General features: G+C 37.4%; 1 protein-coding gene across 2 annotated transcripts in view; it reads left to right on the top strand.

Moving 5' to 3' along the window:
* LOC107571754 (pseudouridine-5'-phosphatase-like) overlaps positions 1–25,438 on the top strand; it is a 32,795-nt gene extending 7,357 nt beyond the window's left edge. Inside the window, exon 4 of one of the 2 annotated variants that reach the window (XM_016258116.1) lies at positions 24,272–25,438. In XM_016258116.1, the coding sequence (XP_016113602.1) occupies positions 24,272–24,448 (177 nt within the window). In that variant the 3' untranslated portion in view covers positions 24,449–25,438. The remainder of the gene's footprint in view (positions 1–24,271) is intronic. The other variant, XM_016258115.1, reaches the window with a different exon arrangement.
* The last annotated feature ends 288 nt before the right edge of the window (positions 25,439–25,726 follow it).

Raw genomic sequence — 25,726 nt, 5'->3', positions numbered from 1 at the left:
TCTTTGTTCAGTTTGTATATATATATATATATATATATATATATATATATATACATATACTGCACAAGTATTATATAGTGTATTTCTCTATACTATTATACTTTATACAAATGTATTCAGCAACTTAAACAGCTTTAGTGTGAGTCTGTCATGCTTTTCTCAAAATGTTGTCCCAAATTGCTTCCCCACCCACCCCAACCCTACCGATATATTCACATATTAAACATCACAGAAAGTGAAGGCGCAATAATACAAATGCAATGCAACAATGCGGTGGATGCACTAAAATACTGTTTTATGTACCATCTTCAGATACTATTGTTGGGGGTGAAATTATACATCTTTTTTTTGCTTGAGTCTGACAGGATAAAAACAATTCTCCAAAAATTACTTAATAATCACAGTTGGTAATCAACTTAGAATATATATATAAAAAATTAATGAATTGCTTTTAGTTAAAGTAACATACAGTATTTAAAAATATAAACATATTTCAGTAATTGGGTTACTTGTGGGAACTGCTGGTACAGTACGTCATTGAGCTTCATCTCAAGCCAGTTGGATACAGTGCATGAGTGTGCTGCAGGAGCATTTTGAAGCGTGAAGTTTGTACGGCACCACCCAAAGTGAATTCATATTACCTTTGCGATATGATTGTGTTATCTCCATCACTTCCTTTGCACACAGTTAGCCTTGTGACTCAAAAGGACATAATCATAATAATCATTGGGGAGAGTGAGACAAATTTCATGGAGTATGTGAGAAGCAGCAGCTTTTTTCGGTTTGAAGGTACATAAACTGAATTAGGATATCTACACTAGGTAGAACAGTTTGAAATTGATTGGGAGTTGAATATTTTTTCAGAGTTCCATTAAATATTTTCTTGGAGTAGTTTGCAAAGCTTATACAGTATGTTGAAGAGTTTGCGAAGAACTGAAGTTCACACTCAGAAAACAATGCAATACAAAGGACATTGTGAAAGTGATGACACAAAGATGAAAACTCTTGTCATCATTTACTTGCCCTCATGTTGTTCCAAACCTGTTTGACTGACTTTCATCTGTGGAAGAAAAAGAAGATATAAAAAAAAAGAAGAAGAAGAAACCCTTTTGGACTCCATTAACTTTGATCGTATGGACAAAAATATTTCAAACATTCTTCTTTTGTTTTTTGCAGAGGAGGGGATGTCATACAGGTTTGGAATGTCATAGAGGTGAGTGAGTAAACGATGGAATATTTTTTATTTGTGGGTGAACAATGACTTTAATGATGAAAGGCTATTGACTGGTGCTGGAATTTCGTCTCTTCGGTTTTAGAGATTCAAGAAGCAAGCTAAAGAATTTATAGATCATTTTCACGAGAGGGTATATTTATGTAGCACAAGTTACCCGAGAACTCAAGTAAGTGACACCAATGATCGATCATAAAAACAACGATCAGCCATTATCATGTGTTACAGCCCTGCCCCTTGTTTTTTGAGTGTTTTTTAGTGAGAATTTGGTGGGCGGGACTGCTATACTGAGAATGGGCAGCACCTGTGGCACCCCATTTAGGGTCATCCATGACGTAGTTTTTAACCTAATTCAAAATTCAGCAACAGGCTACAGCTAAACTAGTGTGTCAAAACAAAGTTAATTTTTAGCTTTGTGTTTATAGTATAATTGTGCACTTTGTTTCATTCGAAAGAAGTGTTCTCTAGCACTGGACATGGTATAGCATGGTACAGCAACAGTGCTTAACAGTCTGGGAAGGCTCACATGATATGTTCTTCAGTGCATCTGAATGAAACACAGTGAGGGTCTTAAGACTACATCTTTAACATAGCCGTTATTTAAAGTAAATAATGGCAGTATGGTTACTTTCAAGTGACCGTATTAACTACGTAATACTTATACCAACATGTCAGCTATGGATCTATGGTCAAGCCAGTGCTGCATTTTTAAGAACTCTCTCTGTCTCTCTCTCTCTCTCTCTTTTAAATAAAGAACAAAGCAAAGAAGCAGTTTTTACTTATTTGAGTCTACATGCCTCTGATTTTGATATCATGACAACATTATACAGCCCTCCAAATTGTTCTCTATGTTTTAGCCCACTGCTTACTTAAAAAAAAAATTTCACGCGAGATGGCACACACACACACACACACACACAGTCCACTGGCACAGTCAGCAGAGATGAAGTGCTGAAATACAGATCCAATGCTCCACTGCCATTGACTTACAGTGCAATTGACTGGTAGAGGTCCCATGAGTCATGTCCTCCAGCATGGCCTTGTAAGAGTTTTCAGTACTGCAGTGTCTTCTCCAATAAATACTTTAAAGCCAATTAAAATTTTTAAGGGAAGCATATTTTTTATTATAAATAGTGTCTCTATAATCATTCATAGCTCTCCCATGAATTGTGAGTGACTCAGCCATATTATAGAAATGGTGACGGTGCTAAGATACATACATTTAAGAATGCTATGAATTTTACATAGCACATTAGATTAGGGAACACATTCACAATTAATGAAGAGATTTATCTAAATAAACTTCTAATGTTCTGCTTATTGATTGTAATTAAGGTAGTTTATTTATATTAGTTATGTTTAGGAACTGGGTAGGGTTAAGGGATCTAGAATATGATCATGCAGAATAAGGCATTAGTATGTGCTTTATACTGTAAGTACTAATAAACAGACAACATTTTAGTAATATGGGCCATTGTAGGACCCTTTTTTGTTTTGTTTTTGGTTCGCTCCAAACGTTTTTTTTTTTTTAAGCAGTGTAAGGAGAATTTGATGTAGCTTCATGTTCTTGAAAAGCAATAAACCACCAGGCTCCACTGGGATGACCAACTGGCTAATATTGTGTACCATTTTCTATTGAGGAATGGGCCAAAATACCAGCAACAGTGTGTGACAACCTTGTGAAGACTTACAGAAAACGTTTGACGTCTGTCATTGCCAACAAAGGGTATATAACAAAGTATTGAGATGAAATTTTGTTATTGACCAAATACTTATTTTCCACCATAATTTGCAAATAAATTCTTTAAAAATCCTACAATGTGATTTTCTGGATTTTTTTTTCTCATTTTGTCTCTCATAGTTGAGGTATACCTATGATGAAAATTACAGGCCTCTCTCATCTTTTTAAGTGGGAGAACTTGTACAATTGGTGGCTGACTAAATACTTTTTTTCCCCACTGTATTTGTTTTACTTTGTTTCTTTAAATTATTTAGGAACTCTTTGGAGTTTGTTCACAATGCACACTAAAGGGTTTGTTAATCCTTTGGATTCTCAAACAAAAAAATGATCTACTAACTGTGGGAGTTGATTCACAGGTAGAGGCCAATTGTAAGGCAATTATGTCCTTGTTAGAGCAGGTGTTTTTCATCTGTGTAATCTCAGCACTCCTGCCACACAGAGACTGGATACTTAAGCTTTCTTTCTTTCTTTCTTTCTTTCTTTCTTTCTATTTTCTAAAGCTGGGCTCACACTACAGGAGTTTTAAAATCCTAACCGATTATGAAATCTGGTTGCAGCACACACATAAGGAGAATCTTTGCAGATTATCTTCTCTCAAATCTTAAACATGCACACACTACAAGATTTGAACATCATGGCGCATCACACACTACAAGATATTATTAAGATTATCATGCCAGAGGGAGCGCCTCACGTGATCGCCTCGTGAACAGGGGCGTGTCTACGTGGTTTGCCAGGGGTGGCACCGGCCCCCCCCTGAAATCTGTCTGGCCACCCCAGGTGCCCCTCCCTACCAGATATCTTGTGATAGGCTTGTTTTTAGTAAATTTTTAACTGCATCTGGCAGTGGCGGATTCTGTGTAGGCAGCTGCCTAGGGCTGCTTTCTTCTCTTCTTTATACTTAATTTTAAGCGGTTTCTATAGCGTGATCTTAATGACAAATGTCGAGAGCGCATAATGTTACGTGATCCATGTAATGCGTGAGCAAGAATCTCACCGCAAGCGGGTTTCCTTCACTCATACAAAACTGGAAGTGTGCTTTTAACTATACATTGTTTTTTATGAATTGGCTCTGCTCTCGCTCAGATATTGTGTGTACATGCTCAAATGTTGTCCTCGCATCACTGAACACCAGAAGAGCTTTTTTGTCTAATTCAGGTGAAGAGTAGCCAAAGCTTTTCTTACTAAATGGAAGCAAACTGGTTATAGTCAGCCTTCTCTAGTTATTTATTTAATTATTTAATACTTATTTTAGTTAAGTGCTTAAATTGTAAATAAGCATTTATTAAATTATTTTATCTAGTGCATTTGTATTTTGTTGTTTTTGTAGGCTATACAATAAAAGCGTATACCAACCAGAAATAATCACTGAGGGTGCTTCTGACATTAGTGAGGGTGCTCTAGTCTTAATGCACATTTTCACATATTTTGTCCCATCTATTGCTATGGTTATTATCACTATGTCAATCACTACTACTTCAAGAGCGAATCCAGCATACATACGTGGATGTCATTCCCGAAACTTTGCAACGTGTGTGTGGCCGAAAAACAAAGTTCTACATTTTAAATGGATTATTGCCTAAAGCTCGCAAAGTGTGCTCCTTTTTTAACCAGTAAAACTGTCACTCTTAGTTCATTGTGATCTCACAAAGTTCTGTTATGACCAATGAATTTCACACTGCGCAATTAATATATTATTAACATCATCGTGTATACACTCTGTATGTTATAATGAAAGGATTCGATTGTGATGAGCACAGAACAAAAACTGGTGTGTGTTGCAGCCATTAGGTAAACCAGCATACATTCATGAGGATGATGAAAGTGTTTTAACTTGAGTGAATTCCCCAGACCCCCTTTTCGTGACTCCCCCTGCCACCCCCATACACGTTCAAAACTGAGGCGATTTCACTCCAGCGCTTCTCTTTCTCCTTAAGGTTGTGATACGTTTTTGACACATTATACAGACAGTCGTGTTACTACAAAACATCAAGAAGCAGTTTCCTCCGTCTCCACTATCCAACGAAGCCGTACAGCAGCTGTTTTACGGTCGCGCATTGGCTACTACGTTTTTGACACATTATACAGACAGTCGTGTTACTACAAAACATCAAGAAGCAGTTTCCTCCGTCTCCACTATCCAACGGAGCCGTACAGCAGCTGTTTTACGGTCGCGCATTGGCTACTGTGAAAGTACTGACGTAATCAGACAGGCGTCATCATCCCGATTTCAGTCCTAAATATCAAACATGTTTAATATGATCGGGGCGGCCCCGATTTATGTGCGAGCAGACCGGGAGGTGCAAGATTCGATCTGTGAACGTCTCACATTACCAGATAATCCGCACCGAATATCGGGAGCGATCGAGGGGCTCGACAAGATTTTTGCTCCGATTCTCGGGAGGGGGAAATCGGGGCTAAATCGGGCTAAAAATCCTTTAGTGTGAGCCAGGCTTAACATGCTGCAATCTTATGGTTAAATAGTTCATTTTGTGCTAAGCACACACTCATTGCATATACAGGTGCATCTCAATAAATTAGAATGTCTTGGAAAAGTTCATTTATTTCAGTAATTCAATTCAAATTGTGAAACTCGTGTATTAAATAAATTCAATGCACACAGACTGAAGTAGTTTAAGTCTTTGGTTCTTTGAAAAGTGATGATTTTGACTCATATTTAACAAAAACCCACCAATTCACTATCTCAACAAATTAGAATATGGTGACATGCCAATCAGCTAATCAACTTAAAACACCTGCAAAGGTTTCCTGAGCCTTCAAAATGGTCTCTCAGTTTGGTTCACTAGGCTGATGAGAGCAAGTTTTGTATTTAATTTGGAAACCAAGGTCCTAGAGTCTGGAGGAAGGGTGGAGAAGCTCATAGCCCAAGTTGCTTGAAGTCCAGTGTTAAGTTTGCACAGTCAGTGATGATTTGGGGTACAATGTAATCTGCTGGTGTTGATCCATTGTGTTTTTTGAAAACCAAAGTCACTGCATTGAATTACTGAAATAAATGAACTTTTCCATGACATTCTAATTTATTGAGATGCACCTGTAAGCCCTTTATATACGTAATCCCATGATGAATGCTAATTTAGGTCGTTCTTTATAGTAACAGTTGTATGCTGGGCCATTAATATGTGCTGATTTTAAACTGCTGCGCAATAACATGCCTTTTTTACTTTGTGTGTGTTATCTGTTGTAGCCACAAAGTTTAGAACAGTTAGTACCAGATCTTGTGTTTGATTGGATGAGCGATGTTCAAAAAGTCCTGATATGTGTCCCTGGACCACAAAACCAGTCTTAAGTGTCAATTTTTCAAAATTGAGATTTATATATCATCTGAAAGCTGAATAAATAAGCTTTCCATTGATGAATGGTTTGTTAGGATAGGACAATATTTACCGAGATACAACTATTTTGAATATCTGTATATTAAGACAGTAAATACATGGATTTTAATCTGAATATCACCATGGTTGTGAGTACCTGTGGCCTCTTACAGCCCAGTGACACCATGCTGATATTCTGAACAACAATATAAATGCTTGTGTGGTCATATTGATTAAATATGCTGGCAATAATTGCTAAGTTTAAGTAGTAAACATGTAATGTAAAAATACTCACATTTAATTTGCTTACATATTAAAAGATTCATTCAGTTGTTAATTTTATTCATTCATTTGATTACCACTGTTTTTGATGAGACATTTGTATTAAATCATAAAATACAGAATAATGAAAAAAATATATCACAACAATTCTGAAAACATTTTAGGAACACAATAAGGCACTCTTATTTATAAATTAATTTGATTAGACATCCGTTTTGAATAAAATTACACAGATTTCATAGGACCCTACATTTTATACCGTTCCTTCCCCATCAAAAATTGCTCCAGATTGTTTGAGAAATCCCAGTTGAGTACTTAAGCTTTGCATCAATCATTGCATTCCTTATTCTTCTCTGTTAGAAGAGCTTCATCCGTCTTAGATCAGCTTAGTTGGGTTTTTAATATTAGCAGCTGTATAGCCTTTAATAGGCCATTGTGTGATTTTCCAGAACACATGGAGGTGATAATGTCTAGCATGTCGCCCCTTCTTGGAACTTTTTTGAAGTCCAGTCAGCTGCATGGGTCTTGAATTGTGATTAAGACCTGCATCTTTCCTGATAAGATATGAAAGTGGTGCTGAGAGGGAATCGACAGAGTGATCAAGGGAATAACAAATGATGCTGCGTCATGTGCCTGACTCGATGTGATCTGTGTTCTCCTGTTCAACCTATTTGTGTGTGTGTAAAAGAAAGAGAAAGAGCAGATGAAACATCAGTGGAAGCAGAGGGGCATTCAGGATGAGGAAGGATCCAAGAGACTGATAGAAAAGGACAAAGAAAGAGGGAAGGAGAGTGGCCGTTCAGCACTTTGCACCATACATTTCTTATGCTTTTCAAAATGGCTGAAGAAAAAAAAAATTCTAAAATAATACAGAACAGTATTCTGTTTCTCTTTGTCTCTGTTTCTCTCTATTTCCATATCCCTATGAGCACTTTATATTAAAGAGATCCCCCAAAAATGAAAATTGTTATAATTTACAGCAAAGCAAAGGGGATGGCTATGTTCATACTACTTTTTATATATACGTAATAAAAGAGAATGATGACCAGGGTTTGTCAAGCGCCAAAAAATCCATATGACTAGTGCGCTACACTTTAAGAAAGGTCTGTATTGTATTTTATGCGCATTTTTAAATTACATATTACATTGTGTTGTGTTTTAGTGTTGAGTTAAATGGTACTAGTAATTTTCTTTAGTACATTATCCGTTATACATTTTCTACAGATTATTTTCCTTCAGACTGTTATTCACTGAAAATCTTCCTATAATGCCAGAGGTCTCATATCTTACCTGTCTGATTTTGCACCAGTGACAGCAAACCTGGCGTGACACTCCTTTAAAGTGTAGCCTGTGTTCCAGAAAATTGACAGTGCTTACTTTAGGTGCAGTAATTGTTGTTTGCCATTCATCTTTTTCTTGCCAAAGATCCAATAGTTATTTTTTAGGAATCTTAAGAATTTTAAAAAGTTTCTGTATCAAATAAAATAGAATCATTTTGAATATATGAACATCAAGTTTAAATCCTAGTCAAAATCAGTCAATCATGAATTGAATGTTATTTGCTCTCAACCCAGAGATCCACACCCTTATTGTTATTATAATTTTTTTTCTAACTTGAAGTATAGCACATGAGCCTTATGGACTATATTTATGGTCATTTTTGGGACTTGACAGCACCTGTTTACCTTTCACTTTGACGTATGGAAAAGAGAAGCATGAACATTCTGCCAAGATCATACTGGTTTTAAGTGAAATGAGGGCGAGTAAATATTTTACATTTTTGAATGAACTCCCCCTGTACTTCTTTTAATATGCATTTATAACGCAGTTGATTAATTACATGCCATGTATTTTCACTCTAGATGAGATGTCCTTGTGGCAAAGCAAAAATGTTTGAGAAGAAATGCCAGAGTGGTCCATCTTTATTAAGCCAATTGCTGGTGCTAATGTAGCTGTCGTTTCAGGAGGTCAGCGATTCAGGAGTTGCTCTTGAATTATCTTTCAACCTTTACAACCCGTGAAAAGACATTGAATTTATTTGTGGTTTCATCTCATGTGGAAGCTTACAAAGGTGAAAACCCTCTGAGACATTCTGCTGATTTAAAACATTATATCTGTGATCAAAGCTCAAGGGCGAAGCAGGTAACGAAAGTTACCAGAACCAAACCAATGTGATCCATGTCATTTCAGAACGTTGACATCTGAGAGAAGGTCTGGGTATCTGTCGTTTCAGGAGGTCAGCGGTTCAGGAGTTGCTCTTGAATTATCTTTCAACCTTTACAACCCGTGAAAAGACATTGAATTTAAAAAAAAACTAGCATCATTACTTTGTGGTTTCATCTCATGTGGAAGCTTACAAAGGTGAAAACCCTCTGAGACATTCTGCTGATTTAAAACATTATATCTGTGATCAAAGCTCAAGGGCGAAGCAGGTAACGAAAGTTACCAGAACCAAACCAATGTGATCCATGTCATTTCAGAACGTTGACATCTGAGAGAAGGTCTGGGTATCAATGAGAAAAAAAAATGAATGTCTGTCTGTGATCACAGGCTCTTCATCACCCTGCACCAGAATACTCTCAATAATGTATGTGGGTTCCTGCTCTTCAAAGGGAACCTCAGATCAAAAATTAATCCCTCTCCATTGTGCATGCATTGGCCTTGGACATGGTCAACATATGGTTTCCCTTAAAAATATATATATATAATAAATAAAAACCATAATTTTGCTTTGGTATTTAAATATTTTTGTGATACGTCTCAAGCACATAGAAGCACATGTACAGTGGGTAAAACATTTATTTGATCTCCTGCTGATTCTGTAAGTTTGCCCACTTACGAAGAAATGAAGGGTCTGTAATTTTTATGGTAGGTTTATTTTAACGGATAGAGACAGAATATCAACCAAAAATCCAGAAAAAAAACATTATATAAAGGTTAGAAATTGATTTGCATTTCAGTGAGTGAAATAAGTATTTGATCCCCTACCAAGCAAAAATTCTGGCTCCCACAGATTGGTTATGTGCCCATTAGGGGTGCAACGGTTCTCGGTAAAAAATCGAACCGTACCGTTCTCCACACACGCGTCTTCATACACTAGGACCGCGGTTCAACTTAAATCTGACAATGCATCTGTAATATGGTTTGTTAGAGTTCGGCTAATGCATGTTTCTGTTGATGGATACAAATTCTGGCTTCCCAATACATTACAACAAGAGCGATGAGAGAGAAAAAAAAACAATACGTGGACAAAACCAGTCACTCTTTAATCAATGCGAGTGCCTTATGCTGGAATAACCGTAATTTATGCCGTCATCACGTGTTGATAGCGCAGGTGAGACCTGAACAGCACACGCTGCTATCTGTATTTAAACTAAACTCATTTAAGCCTTGCCAGTTTAAATATTAAAGAGCCAGAAGACGTGAACTCGCGCGTGCAGTGAGAAGATCTGTGTGGTCGCTCATCCGAAGCACTTGAACCCGCATCTCAGAACTAGGGATGGATATCGTTAAGGTTTTAACGGTATTACTACTCTTATCGATACTGCTTATCGGTTCGGTACTTTAACGGTATTCTTATCGGTACTTTTTGTTTTATATATACAGTGGGTACAGAAAGTATTCAGACCCCCTTAAATTTTTCACTCTTTGTTATATTGCAGCCATTTGCTAAAATCATTTAAGTTAATTTTTTTCCCTCATTAATGTACACACAGCACCCCATATTGACAGAAAAACACAGAATTGTTGACATTTTTGCAGATTTATTAAAAAAGAAAAACTGAAATATCACATGGTCCTAAGTATTCAGACCCTTTGCTGTGACACTCATATATTTAACTCAGGTGCTGTACATTTCTTTCTTCTCTGTTAGAAGAGCTTCATCCGTCTTAGATCAGCTTAGTTGGGTTTTTAATATTAGCAGCTGTATAGCCTTTAATAGGCCATTGTGTGATTTTCCAGAACACATGGAGGTGATAATGTCTAGCATGTCGCCCCTTCTTGGAACTTTTTTGAAGTCCAGTCAGCTGCATGGGTCTTGAATTGTGATTAAGACCTGCATCTTTCCTGATAAGATATGAAAGTGGTGCTGAGAGGGAATCGACAGAGTGATCAAGGGAATAACAAATGATGCTGCGTCATGTGCCTGACTCGATGTGATCTGTGTTCTCCTGTTCAACCTATTTGTGTGTGTGTAAAAGAAAGAGAAAGAGCAGATGAAACATCAGTGGAAGCAGAGGGGCATTCAGGATGAGGAAGGATCCAAGAGACTGATAGAAAAGGACAAAGAAAGAGGGAAGGAGAGTGGCCGTTCAGCACTTTGCACCATACATTTCTTATGCTTTTCAAAATGGCTGAAGAAAAAAAAAATTCTAAAATAATACAGAACAGTATTCTGTTTCTCTTTGTCTCTGTTTCTCTCTATTTCCATATCCCTATGAGCACTTTATATTAAAGAGATCCCCCAAAAATGAAAATTGTTATAATTTACAGCAAAGCAAAGGGGATGGCTATGTTCATACTACTTTTTATATATACGTAATAAAAGAGAATGATGACCAGGGTTTGTCAAGCGCCAAAAAATCCATATGACTAGTGCGCTACACTTTAAGAAAGGTCTGTATTGTATTTTATGCGCATTTTTAAATTACATATTACATTGTGTTGTGTTTTAGTGTTGAGTTAAATGGTACTAGTAATTTTCTTTAGTACATTATCCGTTATACATTTTCTACAGATTATTTTCCTTCAGACTGTTATTCACTGAAAATCTTCCTATAATGCCAGAGGTCTCATATCTTACCTGTCTGATTTTGCACCAGTGACAGCAAACCTGGCGTGACACTCCTTTAAAGTGTAGCCTGTGTTCCAGAAAATTGACAGTGCTTACTTTAGGTGCAGTAATTGTTGTTTGCCATTCATCTTTTTCTTGCCAAAGATCCAATAGTTATTTTTTAGGAATCTTAAGAATTTTAAAAAGTTTCTGTATCAAATAAAATAGAATCATTTTGAATATATGAACATCAAGTTTAAATCCTAGTCAAAATCAGTCAATCATGAATTGAATGTTATTTGCTCTCAACCCAGAGATCCACACCCTTATTGTTATTATAATTTTTTTTCTAACTTGAAGTATAGCACATGAGCCTTATGGACTATATTTATGGTCATTTTTGGGACTTGACAGCACCTGTTTACCTTTCACTTTGACGTATGGAAAAGAGAAGCATGAACATTCTGCCAAGATCATACTGGTTTTAAGTGAAATGAGGGCGAGTAAATATTTTACATTTTTGAATGAACTCCCCCTGTACTTCTTTGAATATGCATTTATAACGCAGTTGATTAATTACATGCCATGTATTTTCACTCTAGATGAGATGTCCTTGTGGCAAAGCAAAAATGTTTGAGAAGAAATGCCAGAGTGGTCCATCTTTATTAAGCCAATTGCTGGTGCTAATGTAGCTGTCGTTTCAGGAGGTCAGCGGTTCAGGAGTTGCTCTTGAATTATCTTTCAACCTTTACAACCCGTGAAAAGACATTGAATTTAAAAAAAAACTAGCATCATTACTTTGTGGTTTCATCTCATGTGGAAGCTTACAAAGGTGAAAACCCTCTGAGACATTCTGCTGATTTAAAACATTATATCTGTGATCAAAGCTCAAGGGCGAAGCAGGTAACGAAAGTTACCAGAACCAAACCAATGTGATCCATGTCATTTCAGAACGTTGACATCTGAGAGAAGGTCTGGGTATCAATGAGAAAAAAAAATGAATGTCTGTCTGTGATCACAGGCTCTTCATCACCCTGCACCAGAATACTCTCAATAATGTATGTGGGTTCCTGCTCTTCAAAGGGAACCTCAGATCAAAAATTAATCCCTCTCCATTGTGCATGCATTGGCCTTGGACATGGTCAACATATGGTTTCCCTTAAAAATATATATATATAATAAATAAAAAACATAATTTTGCTTTGGTATTTAAATATTTTTGTGATACGTCTCAAGCACATAGAAACACATGTACAGTGGGTAAAACATTTATTTGATCTCCTGCTGATTCTGTAAGTTTGCCCACTTACGAAGAAATGAAGGGTCTGTAATTTTTATGGTAGGTTTATTTTAACGGATAGAGACAGAATATCAACCAAAAATCCAGAAAAAACACATTATATAAAGGTTAGAAATTGATTTGCATTTCAGTGAGTGAAATAAGTATTTGATCCCCTACCAAGCAAAAATTCTGGCTCCCACAGATTGGTTATGTGCCCATTAGGGGTGCAACGGTTCTCGGTAAAAAATCGAACCGTACCGTTCTCCACACACGCGTCTTCATACACTAGGACCGCGGTTCAACTTAAATCTGACAATGCATCTGTAATATGGTTTGTTAGAGTTCGGCTAATGCATGTTTCTGTTGATGGATACAAATTCTGGCTTCCCAATACATTACAACAAGAGCGATGAGAGAGAAAAAAAAACAATACGTGGACAAAACCAGTCACTCTTTAATCAATGCGAGTGCCTTATGCTGGAATAACCGTAATTTATGCCGTCATCACGTGTTGATAGCGCAGGTGAGACCTGAACAGCACACGCTGCTATCTGTATTTAAACTAAACTCATTTAAGCCTTGCCAGTTTAAATATTAAAGAGCCAGAAGACGTGAACTCGCGCGTGCAGTGAGAAGATCTGTGTGGTCGCTCATCCGAAGCACTTGAACCCGCATCTCAGAACTAGGGATGGATATTAAAGCTATAACATTATTCAGATTAAGAGCAGATTTGCATTTTGAAGACAATATATTGACACACATCGGATTTTCTCCCAACTGTTTTCCTCCACTTAATTAAGACATAAACTGTGTTTAAGTAAATACTCTCCAAGCCGGCCATTTGGACATATTGAGTGTGTATTTGATCGTTTGGACATGAGCCCGAAGCTCAAAGTGTAATTTGTTTGTCCGTTTTGGAGCGTGTCGCGCGCACACATTTCAGCCTGATGAACAGTGTCTCTTGTGCGGATTGTGCTTTCAACGTTTTATTATCAAACATGTCCTGCAATTTAGCAACAGTAAAGACGCCATCTTACAACAATCACCGATTGAGCTGATTCTGACGTTAAGTTTGGGTTTTAGGGAGGAACGAATGCGCACCGCTGTGAAGGGAAAGAAGTTGTGCGAGACAAATGCAGCTAGTTTTTAACAGCTTTACCTCATGTCTTCTTTTGTATAATCTTTAGAAGCCAAAATCGAAATAAAAAAATAAAATTAGCTTAATAAAACAGCCACAGGCCTAAAGTGTAAGCAGATGTTTGAATGTTTAGTTCTCTCTTCTATCATAATTAAACAGGGCTTTCATGTTGCGCGTGATGAAGCTCCTTCGCGTGAGCGTGATCTCGCTTCTGAATTGCGAATAGCAAAACTGCATCATAGACAAATGTTTGAAAAACAGCTGGCGACTCTGGTGAGATAGAATTTGCAAGATAATGTATATATAGCAATAATAAATGTGTGTGTGTTTTATTAATTTCTCCAGTACCTATAGAAGAACCGTTAACGTCAGAGTTTATCGATACTCCGGTCTTTCATAATTTAGCCACGGTACCGATTAAATACTGGGTTTCGGTACCCATCCCTACTCAGAACACGCGCAAATATTAAGCTCTCTGTGAAGTATTGTGTTTGAATGGACAAATTGACACAAAAAGTATTTCAAAATGCTCGTCTTGGTGAGTATCCTAGCAGACATAGTCGGCTGAACGTACAGTATCAGTGCGTTCTCTTAAAGTGACAGCACTTTCTTAATTTTAATCAAACAGCAACAACACGGAAATCTCTCACTGCTCTTGATTGAATAACTTTTGTAACTTTAATAAGGATTAATTACAGTCAAATATGCAATGTTATTTTACATTTGATTTATTCGATTTCTGTACCTAAAAACTATGTTAGACCTACATAAAAAAAACTGAAAAGCACTGTTTATTTTATTTGTATCTTTTTTCACTGTTTATTTAGTTGTGCTGTTGCTTGTAGTTAGATTATTTGTTCTTATTTTATTTATTTTTATTTGACAATATCGTTTTTTTTCCCTGAACATAGCACATACCGAACCGTACCGAAACTGTGACTCTAAAACCGTGATACAAACCGAACCGAGATTAAGTTGAACCATTGCACCCCTAGTGCCCATGTGGAACACAGATTAGTCTTGCCACTTTAAGAAGTTACTCCTAATGTCAGCTCGTTAGGTGTATAAGACACCGTGTATAAGACACATGTCCACACAATCTGTATCTTCCATTCCAACCTCTCCCACCACCATGGGCAAGACCAAAGAACTGTCAAAGAATGTCAGAGACAATATTATAGATCTGCACAAGGCTTGGATGGGCTACAAGACCATCAGCAAGAAGCTTGGTGAGAAGGAGACAACTGTTGGTGCGATTATTTAGAAATGGAAGAAATACAAAACAACCATCAATCGGCCTCGGTCTGGAGCACCTCATGGGGTAAGGATGATCAGGAGAAAGGTGAGGGATCAGCCCCGAACTACACGGGAGGAGCTTGTTAATGATCTTAAGGCAGTTAGGGCCACAGTCACCAAGCAAAACATTGGTAACACACTACGCCTCAATGGACTGAAATCATGTAGCGCCCACAAGGTCCCCCTGCTCAAGAAGGCACATGTACAGGCCTGTTTAAAGTTTGCCAAAGAACATCAAAATTATCCAGAGAAAGTGCTGTGGTCAGATGAGACCAAAATTGAGCTCTACAGTCAAGCACGGAGGTGGAAACATTATGCTTTGGGGCTGTTTTTCTGCTAAGGGTACAGAATGACTTCAGCGCATCGAGGGGCAAATGGATTTGCTTGGGGATCAAATAGTTATTTCACTCACTGAAATGCAAATCAATTTCTAACCTTTATATAATGGGGTTTTTCTATATTTTTTGGTTGGTTTCTGTCTCTATACGTAATCTATACGTAAATAAACCTACCATAAAAATTACAGACCCTTAATTTCTTTGTAAGTGGGCAAACTGCAAGAAGATCAGGCCCAACTATCACCAAACCATAAGGGCCATTAATCAGCTCAACCTTTTTAAGTTCATGCTAGCTAAGAGCATATTAGCATTAGAGGAGGGAATTAAAGTCAACTTTCTGATCTCCATCCATTGCATGCACGTGGTGATGTGAGGAAGGCCAGCATGACATGAATACTGACTAGTCTATCCAGAGGCATGGAAGCCCTCTCATGCATATGAGTAATGTATGTATGCCCAGTCATCTGTCTCCATTGTGACTAGAGGCAAGGAAGTGGACCACCTCTTTCTGGAAGAGTCAGGCATTTTGCATCCCACAGTGCTGAGCAGTGCAGTGAAGGGAGTGGTGCTTTATAAAAGGTGGGTCCTGTCCCATGGCTTAGATTAATGAAACATAGAGGAACTGAAGTTCATGTTTTTGTGTGAACACGAGGGAAGTCACATTGTTGTTGTCATCTATCATAATGACAAAGAAAGAGTGGAGTGATCCAGCATATTTGAGATGAAGCAGGACAAAAGATGAAAAAGTGTGAGCTTTAGGAAGAACAAAATCCAATGGTCACAGATTATTGTTGGATTCAATTTGTGAATTTGCCAGTGATGTGTGGTACTAGAGACCTAGGGATCCCCATAGTTTTAAAACTGACTAGTTGGTGGGTTGTTTCAATGACTAGTCAATGAGTCTTAATGAAGCCCTATATTTTTGACCTGATTTTGGGTTCATCTAACCCCAGTTGAACACATTTCTTTGGGAACATTTACATAAGTCGCATTCTTGCATAAAATGGTTAAATAGGTGCAGTGGAACACTCAAAAGGAGATACTCAAAACAATGCAAGATGTGGAAAAGACATCCATCTGCATGTGTGTGGCTGTAGTGGTAGGGCTTTCAAGAGGTTGAATTTCAAGAAACAGGCAACGGGTACAGTTGATAGCTAGACAACAGCATACAACGGCAGTAAGGTGTTAGATATGAGAGACTTGTTTGCAAAAAACAGAGTCAGAGTTGTAAAGCCCGCTATACACTGTACGCTTTTTGAAACCTTGTGATTTCAAAGAGATTGACAAGGCAGTTTGTAGTTTTTCATGCCAGACTGTACAATAAATTGTAGCCAAGATATCTAGCCATTTGGCGTTGACAAATCTGGTTGCACGGATGAGAAGCACTGTAACAAAAAAGAGAGAAAAAAACTAAACGTCACACTGTAGGAGTGTGACACATTTTTCTTTACATTACCATACATTTTCCAGAGGCTAAAATGTATGGCAAAGACTTGTTAGTTTTTGGTAAGTTAAATTTAAATATTGTTGAGGTAAGAATAGAAACAAACTGTATGATGTAGCCTATTGTACACATTCCAAATTATGTTTACAGAGAATTTTTGGCTTGCTTAAGTCAGTAATACAACATGTTAGTGTGTGTGTGGGTGTGTGTGTGTGTTTAGGTTCTTATGTCTGTGTGCAAGACCGATACTGAAATCTTCCTTAACCAAGCAGTGCTTCACAATCCCTCTTATCACTTTATCAACCCACGGCTTTGTGCAGAGTGGAGACTGTACCGAGTTCAAGACCTCATGAAGAGTGTGAGTGGGCTGAAGAAGTGGAGTGTGTGTGTGTGAGTTTATTGAGGAGCTTTGCCATATCGATCACCCGCCCAAGTCCCTCTGAAGAACATGCCAACTGGGTATTGAGAAATCCAATTTAAGATTGGACTAAATATATTATCCAACAACAGGTCCCAATTGTTCGCTTAATCCTTTGAAATATGTAGAGATATGTCCATGGAGAAATTAAGTAAGCCCTTTTTGGATAGGATTTGTCATCAAGCACGGAACTTGTGAAAGTCTATTTAAACTGTCGTCTATAAAAACAAAAATGCTGACCAAGATGCCTTTCCGACCTCTGCGGTTCCATTAAACGCAACTTTCATCTCTCTCTCTCTCTCTCTCTCTCTCTCTCTCTCTCTCAAATTGGTAATATTTGAGAAAAGGGTTTAGCGATTTCTAATTTTTGGGGGGACTAGCCCCCCTCAATGTCTACTGTGGTTATCGCCCTGATCAGACATGAACGTATGTTGTGGCACTATCGTGCAGTCTACAATGATATGACGTTAGTTAGCGAATATTAGTGATTTTTTGCAAAAGTTTCTTTGAGTAACATGACCATAAATATGAACTCACGATTGAATGTAACATAAAACAAATTATTACTTTTCGTTAAAATCTTTATTAATGCCAAAAATGCTTACATTTATGTGTCTTTTTGTTCGCTCGGGCAGCCATGTTGCCCCTGAAGCCGGTTTACGCTGAGATAATTCATGCCCCTTCGTTTGAAGTGTGGTATGAATAGGGGTAGTTTTTCCCCTACCCCTGCCCCTCCAACCAAAAAAGAATTGAGACACCCCTACCCCTTCACATGAATGCACAAAATGGAGGAGTAGGGGAAAGGGGAAGGGCTAAGGGGTAGAATTGGGATTGGGCCTAAAAGTGTTTAGTTATGTAGTCATGTTTTTGTTGTTGTTGCATGAAGTCTCTGAGGGAACAAGAAGAGGTTGCCCTGTCAATTATTAACAGATTTGTGGGGACTTGTACTCACATATTCCTTCAGGGCTGCATCATGCAGTGCACATATTGTAGGACCTGTGTTGTGTTTCATAGGCATTCTTCCTTCTGTTAGATCTCACAAGAGTGAGACTTTTGTAGCATGTCAGTTTGATTTCAGTCCACTTTTGTGTGTTAGTTGTGCATATGAGAAACACATCAGTGATGCATCTTCCCTATATAACACGTGATGTTAGTCACTCTGATGTTGCTTAGCTGAGATGGTCATCTGGCCCTTGACATTTCCTAGAGCACTGGACCATAGATTGACTCCACTCTGTCAGGTCATCTTTGCATCATCCTAGAATTCATGTCTAGTCATTAAGTGTTGCACATTTGCATGTGCATGTTTGAGATTTTTGGTCATTCTGTGGAAGTGCTAAATATTATGCCTCATGTCACCCTCCACCATTTGTTTTTATCCCACTGTACTTTTATTAGAAACTAAACAGGTAAATGTGTATCTGCTAGTTTGCTACATAAGTCATTTTTCATTTTTTGTTATTTGCTATCTGTGGGAGGTAACTATTATTAGCAATAGATTTGTTGTGAAAGGACCCCTCACAGTTTTTCCCCATCAGTGCCTATTACTCTAATAACTCTTTGTGATGGTGCTTACAATGTCAACTCGCAATAAACACTATGAGATATGTGTTGGCTGGCATGTGCTGAGAGAGATCCAACAGCATAGTCCAACAGGTGTTTTCAATTTATTGTCTTTGACGTTTTAGTGACAGCATTGCATCCTTAATGTTTGTTTGTTTGTCTATTTATTTATTTATTTGCACAGGGATCCATTTAAATCCTGATGTCTTTTCTGTGTTTCTGTGTTCATGTTGCTGTCGTTATGATTGCAATAATAAAAATAAATACATAAATAAATAAATCTCTCCAGTGACTAGAGCAATATTTTGTAAAATTTAGAACTGATGCCCCCTTCCTCTCGCCAACAAAAAGTCATCACTTCTGCAAAAATCACGTATATTTTACAATTAAAACAGTAGGTTTGTAGCACTGATAATATTTTACTTGCAACATCCTTTTTACCTTCAACTTAAACATCAAAGGTAGCATTGTTTTTATTTTTGTTATAGGGTGGTTGGCAGATATGCAGTAAAAACACACGGGATGCACACACACACACACACATACACACACACTCACAGTATATATATAAGAGATGTAAAAATGTATATATATATATTTTTTTGTAAAACAATTTTTTAAAATTGGAACCATCTCAATGCCCCTGCGTCCCAGACCGGCCTCTTCGGCGACGCAGTCGAGAGCTTTGCCCAGCAGTTCTCTGCCACACAGAAGCAGACTGAGGCGATCCGTCACATCCTGACCCGGCGAGCAGCAGCGGCCTCCACCCGTATGCCGGCCGCAGTGCCCCAGCCTGCTCATCGAGAGGAACTGTAGCATCCGTAGCAGGCTCCAGCCAAGCAGCGCCGTGGAGCCGGGCGTTGGCAGGCCGCCCTGCCCGTCCAGGCCCCCGTCAAACCTGGTTGTAAGCGGAAGAGCAAGCAGCCCTGAGATGGGCGACCCAGAGATGGAGGGATCTGCTCTTCGGGAGATGGTGAACGCACCACTCCCTCCCCCGGAGGAGGCCAGGTGGAGAATATTTTGTTTCGTTTTGCCCCGCCGTTGGCCTCAAGGTTGATGGCACCCAAATTCTTGACAAACCCAATTAAAATAATCTCAAGGTATTTATGAAAAATTTTAAAAAAGTAATTAATAAACACACAAAAAATTCACCAATGCTTTAATTCGAAGATAGCTCACCTTCTAAAAGCAACCTATTTATTACTTTTATTCCCTTGAAATGAAATCATTCTGACTTCAAGATGCATTGCTGCATTGAGGAAGAAAATTATAGTAACATAAACAAAGTTCCAAGTGCCCAACCAAAGGGAATGCTAATCACTATAATGGTGAATAAAAAAAAAAAACACATTTTAGGAAAATCAACATCAATTTATAAAGTTAGCTTATGTGATGTTCTCTCAAATATTTCAGTTGTATTGAGAATTCAACATTCAAGATGACTGCAGACATGGAAGAAATGGGTGAAAAGTCTATTAAGACTTGTTTTATTTTCCTCTTCTTCTGTTTTTATGTTGCACATTAGCAACATATTAGTGCACTGCTGCCTCTCACTGGTGTATTAATGTCATTGGTTCCTTTGTGGCTACTTGAATATTTTAAGTAAGTATCACTCAAAACAGTAAGTTAATAGTTTTATTTGCCTTGAAAGTAGCTGTAACTTAATAAAACCTAGTAAGTATAACAACTAAGTAAAGATAACTAATTCAATCTAAGTAAGGTAAACTATTGGATTTTACAGTGTAACTGTGGCGTTAAACTCAGTTAGTGAGGGCTCAGTTAAAATATTGCACATATATAGGCCATTCAGATTACTTGTTAAAATGCAATGAAATACCTTATATCAGCAGACGATGTAGGCTACATCTGTGGGTTGGAGACTCCTTCACTGGCTACAGGCTCTAATCCTCATTTGCGCAAGTGTGAAATGCGGTGCTGAAGTGAAATAGCGGGGCAATTTTGATAATAATAGCCGTATTATAATAGGCCACCTAATAATAATTATAATAATAATAATAATTTAATACATTTATAGGAGAATGAGCCTAATATCGTCTTGATTGTCGACAAAGACGTGCTATCGCCGACTATCGTCGATGCATGATACTATCGTCTATTATTCTACGTCTACTATGCATTTTTGTTTTTGACAGCCAAATATGGCGAAGAAGTCTGGTATTAGTCTTTAACCAGCTGAGACACTGCCAGAAAGACATGATTCAAAACATGAACAGCACAAATCAAGCAATGTGTTCATAATTGGACTGCTTATTGCCATGTTTTTGAGTGTAGTCAGCGAGGACGATGCAAGGAACCTTGTGTTGACTAGTTATTGTCAGTACATATTAAATATATAAAAATAACTATGTTTTTGCTGCTCAGCTCTGCTCCTGAATCGCTCTGCAGGAAATGCTATCAGACTGATTTGTGGAGGCGTATGACAAATGATTTGTGATGGAAAGGCTATGTCATGGATGGCTTTACTCTTTCTGTTTTCTCTTTATTGTCAAGCATTCTATCTTTCATTGATTTTCTCATAATTCAAAGTGTTTTTATGTAATATGTAGGCCTAAAAGCAGGATTTTAAATAAAATAGGGAACAAAAGCTACCATTTAACATTCTCCCATGTTCTGAGGTGAGAAACAAAAATGACTGTAAAACGCTGATTCAGTCTCTTAATTAGAAGTGTTTGAGACAGTCGTCTCACCCTCTCATCCCCAGCTGTCTGCTCAAGTGACGTGTGCATCTTAAGCCTTCTCATACACTACCTATGACTAATTACTGAATCTCTCTTGTGTTAGATGTCCTGGACTGTTTCTAATCCAACAAGATGCTCCACTTCAAATTGCTGACAGAGAAAATGCCATCATTTGTGCTACACTTACTTATTTTTTTCCTCAAGCTTTTTTTATTTCCTTTATGTTCACAAAAATGCGTGCCTTGGTAATTATGGGTCATTTTCTGGGCTCTTTGCGTAATTAGAAGTTTTAATTGTGCCCCCGGTACAAGGGAATTAGCTATAAGCTTTACTCTCCAAAGTGAACTGCATGCTTCCGCTGGTCTTTGTAAGGCACTTCCACTCATCGAACAACTGACTTTGTAACATCAGTCAATTACAACCATCCATGGAAACTCAAGTGCCTTTTTTTATTATTATTTGTTCCTGTGATGAGTGGACGAAAATGTGGAATCTTTGTTCCTGACAATCAATTATATATACTGGGTGGCTCCTAGGAAAGTGTTTTGATTCTGATGCCTTTTATGAATCTAGATAGACCAGCATGTGAGAGATTCAGACATTTTGAGATCACATAACATGCCTATTTGTTTGAATGCAACGAGAAACACACTCCCCTGTTCCAAGATCTACCGAAAGCTATATCAATGGATGATGCATATTTGTATTTGTAAGAAAATATTGTTTATTTAATAATTCTGCAATTTTGTGTACATCTCATTTGCTTGCATTAAATTCATTAAACCATATTATATATTAACATTGGCCACTTTGGTTTCTAGATATGTTTTTATGAAGAAAAAAACAACAACTCACTATTGTAAAGCTTGATAGATATTTGGCCTTGATGATTTATTTACCTGTAATTACTTTAAGAGATAAATGCATGGATTTTTCAGGATTTATATATATAGAAAAATCAAGAGCAAAAGAATAATTTTTAGTCAAATATATGCATGTCAAAATATGGCTCTGTATTATCTTTGATCTAATACCAAGTATTAGGCCTACTTTTTGTACTATTGCATTTGAAATATTGTATTTTGCCGTCTCCTGCTTTTGGATCTTCTTTTTACATTGTTAGTCAGTATTAGTGTTGTCAAAAGTACTGGTACTTCAGTACCAAGTCGATACTTACATTTTAAAAACGTAATAATATCACAGCCCTTCTGCAGTACCGGTAATACCGAGTACCCTTACCTGCTGATAGGCGGCTACTTTCACATGTTCCCATATTTATGTGAGCGCTCTGTGAAGGGAATCAAAGGTTTCTATCATAAACTGTAAAAAAAAAAAAAAGATGGACGACATGTCTCCACTTCTTTCCACTGCAGACAAGTGAAGCCAAAATGTCATCTTACGCTGTTTTTTGGAGCCTGAGTCTGTGCAGTAGTGATCGTAAACCAGAGGCACGATATCAATGTACCACCCAAACTCCCACAGACACAATCACAAGCACACAATCATGACACCCAACTCTGTTTTTAGAGCATCAACTAATTAAAAGCAAACTTACTAGAAAATTGAACACTTGAACATACATCAGTGCGATAAGAACTATCTAAAATGACAGAAACCATTACTGGGAAAAACTATTTGAAGTGTAATTTGAATGTAATTGTAATTGACTGCTGGTTCCTTTAAGATTTTAGACCCCATTTTGATAATGGGGTTTTCAATTTATGAGTAAAATAAAGCCTGTGGTAAACATAACTTGACGATACTTGACGTTTTTTTCTACAACGTAAACTGCACACAGTCACCCAAACTGTCTTATAGTTACTTATTAGAAACACACGTTTTCAAAAATAAGCATAACTGCTACAAACTGCTTCAAAGTTTCTGGTATGGGTGTGTATAATTTACGTTGTAGAACAAAACGTCAAAGTATTGTTAAGTTATGTTTACCACAGGCTTTATTTTACTCATAAATTGAAAACCCCATTAAAATACCCCATAAGAAAAATCTCAAAGGAACCAGATCTGACGGGGTTCTGACATCATACTTGCACCACTCTATATGCCAGAGTTTGTTCAGCATGAACTCTGCGTACTCGCAAATTTAGTTTAGCTTTAATCAACAAAGTATAAACAAGATGCAAATATTAGATTCATTGTGCAGTATAGACATATTTTAAATTTTTCCATTTTTATTTTTTAATGCTGCTAAGTACACATTGCAAAGTTTCGGGAGTGATGACCGATTTCAGGACTGAATCTGAAATTGCGATGTTTGACATTGTGATTGATAACTAAAGCAACAGACGGGTCAAAATAGATCTGTGCATTAAGTCAATAACTAAGCAAGTACAATAGACCTGCCACTTGTTCTGTTACCTGTAATTGTTTTATTACTTTCATTTGATCTTTTTATCGCAGTGTTTGCATAACTGAACAATATTTGAAAGCTACATGCTAATTTTTTTTACGTATTATTTACTAATTATTAACAGCATTAATAATTAACAAATTGTATTTATTTTATATTTTTCCAATAAAATAGTACAATAAAATAGTTACAGTAGTTTTTGCTATGGTACCGAAAATGATACCAAGAAGTGTGGTATTTTACTGGTATAGGTACAGACTGCTAAAGTTTTGGTACCATGCCAACACTAGTCAGCATATTGAGTTCTTGAGCATTTATGCATTTATGTTTTAATTGATTAGTCTGTTTTGATTCTGCCTTCACAGTGCCTGGTTTTTGAAGATGCTCCAAATGGGGTAAAGGCGGGTCTGGCAGCTGGAATGCAGGTGGTGATGATCCCAGATGATAACCTGGACCGCAGCCTCACCCAAGAGGCTACATTGCTGCTTAGAAGTATGGAAGAGTTCAGACCAGAAATTTTCGGTCTTCCAGCCTACCCGTAAGGACAGTAATCAGCACAGTGATTTAAATTCCAAAACGCTATATCTTGTCAATTTTTGAAAAATGGAACCAGGCTGCAGTGTAGCTCCTGCAATCAAAAACAGGAGAAACTAATCTCAACCATTATTTCTGTCAGCCATGGACTTGCTGTTCAAGGACTCAACAGAATGCTCATTGTTTCACAACTCTGATTCATTTTCCTTTGACCACCCGAATAACACTGAGACAAATTTTGATTATGCCACTCAATTAGCCTCAATCGGACCATTAGGCCATATTGACATTTTGCATTTCAACCAATTACAGGGTGTCATTTTCTTTCTTTAATTTTTTTTTATCCAAATACAGATGTCTTGAGTGTTTATATTTGTGTCTTTGTGTATAAATCTCTAATTCGTTGCAGCTTTCAAGCTCACAACTTTCTGGTCATGGTTTAAATTTACAGTAAGTGATGGTTTAACAATCCCACTCTCTAGCCATGTTTTCTATTAGCATTACCTTTCCTCTTTGAGGTCTATTAAAATACCAAAGAGATTTTTGAGTTTGAACCATGTGGCCTAATCCAATAAAAGGGATCCGAGAACACAGTCGTCTTTCATCTTCTTCCAGTGTCCGCCCTCACAGAGCTGAAGTTAACATGTTCACTCACTTCAGTGCTGTCCAACATCTCGGAGAGTTCAAGCCCACCTTCTTTCAGCCTTCCCCTTTGGTAGGAAGAAAAGGGTTTTTGCCAGCATCCTCTTCCTCCTTTGCATGTGCCATGTCCTTTCATCCTTAAAGATGGGGCAATCTGGAAAGCGTTTCCTTCTTTAGGACTTCCCACTCCAAGAAGGCCTTTTACATGTAATTTCACACCTAAAGGATCTAAGGCTTAGGGTGTGAGCGACTGGGCCATGTGTGCATACACCACTGTTATAAATTAACTGTTAACTGTTTTTATTAAGGAGCAACATTTCTCCTGGTGCAATTGATTTTCAGGGGCATTTTTACTTCTACAAGGCATATTATTTCATGTAAAACACAAAGCATTGCTCATTTGTTGAATACTTTAGTTGAACTAGTTCAATTGAAATAAATAATCAGTCTAAACAATGACAATTGGCCTCGCTAAAACTGGGGCATTTCATGGGCATTTTTTACCCTTTGATTAAATACATTTTCATATGTATAAAAATTTATGTGAAATACTTCATTTGATTCAGTTAATTGAAATAAAATGTCAATCTGAACAATAAGTACATAAGTACTAGAATGCATTTACAATTATTTTTATGTACAAT

The sequence above is a fragment of the Sinocyclocheilus grahami genome, unplaced genomic scaffold (assembly GCF_001515645.1).
Source record: "Sinocyclocheilus grahami isolate Dianchi unplaced genomic scaffold, SAMN03320097.WGS_v1.1 scaffold1647.1, whole genome shotgun sequence".
NCBI classification, from domain to species: Eukaryota; Metazoa; Chordata; class Actinopteri; order Cypriniformes; family Cyprinidae; genus Sinocyclocheilus; species Sinocyclocheilus grahami.
This window is presented reverse-complemented; position numbering and strand designations above follow the sequence as displayed.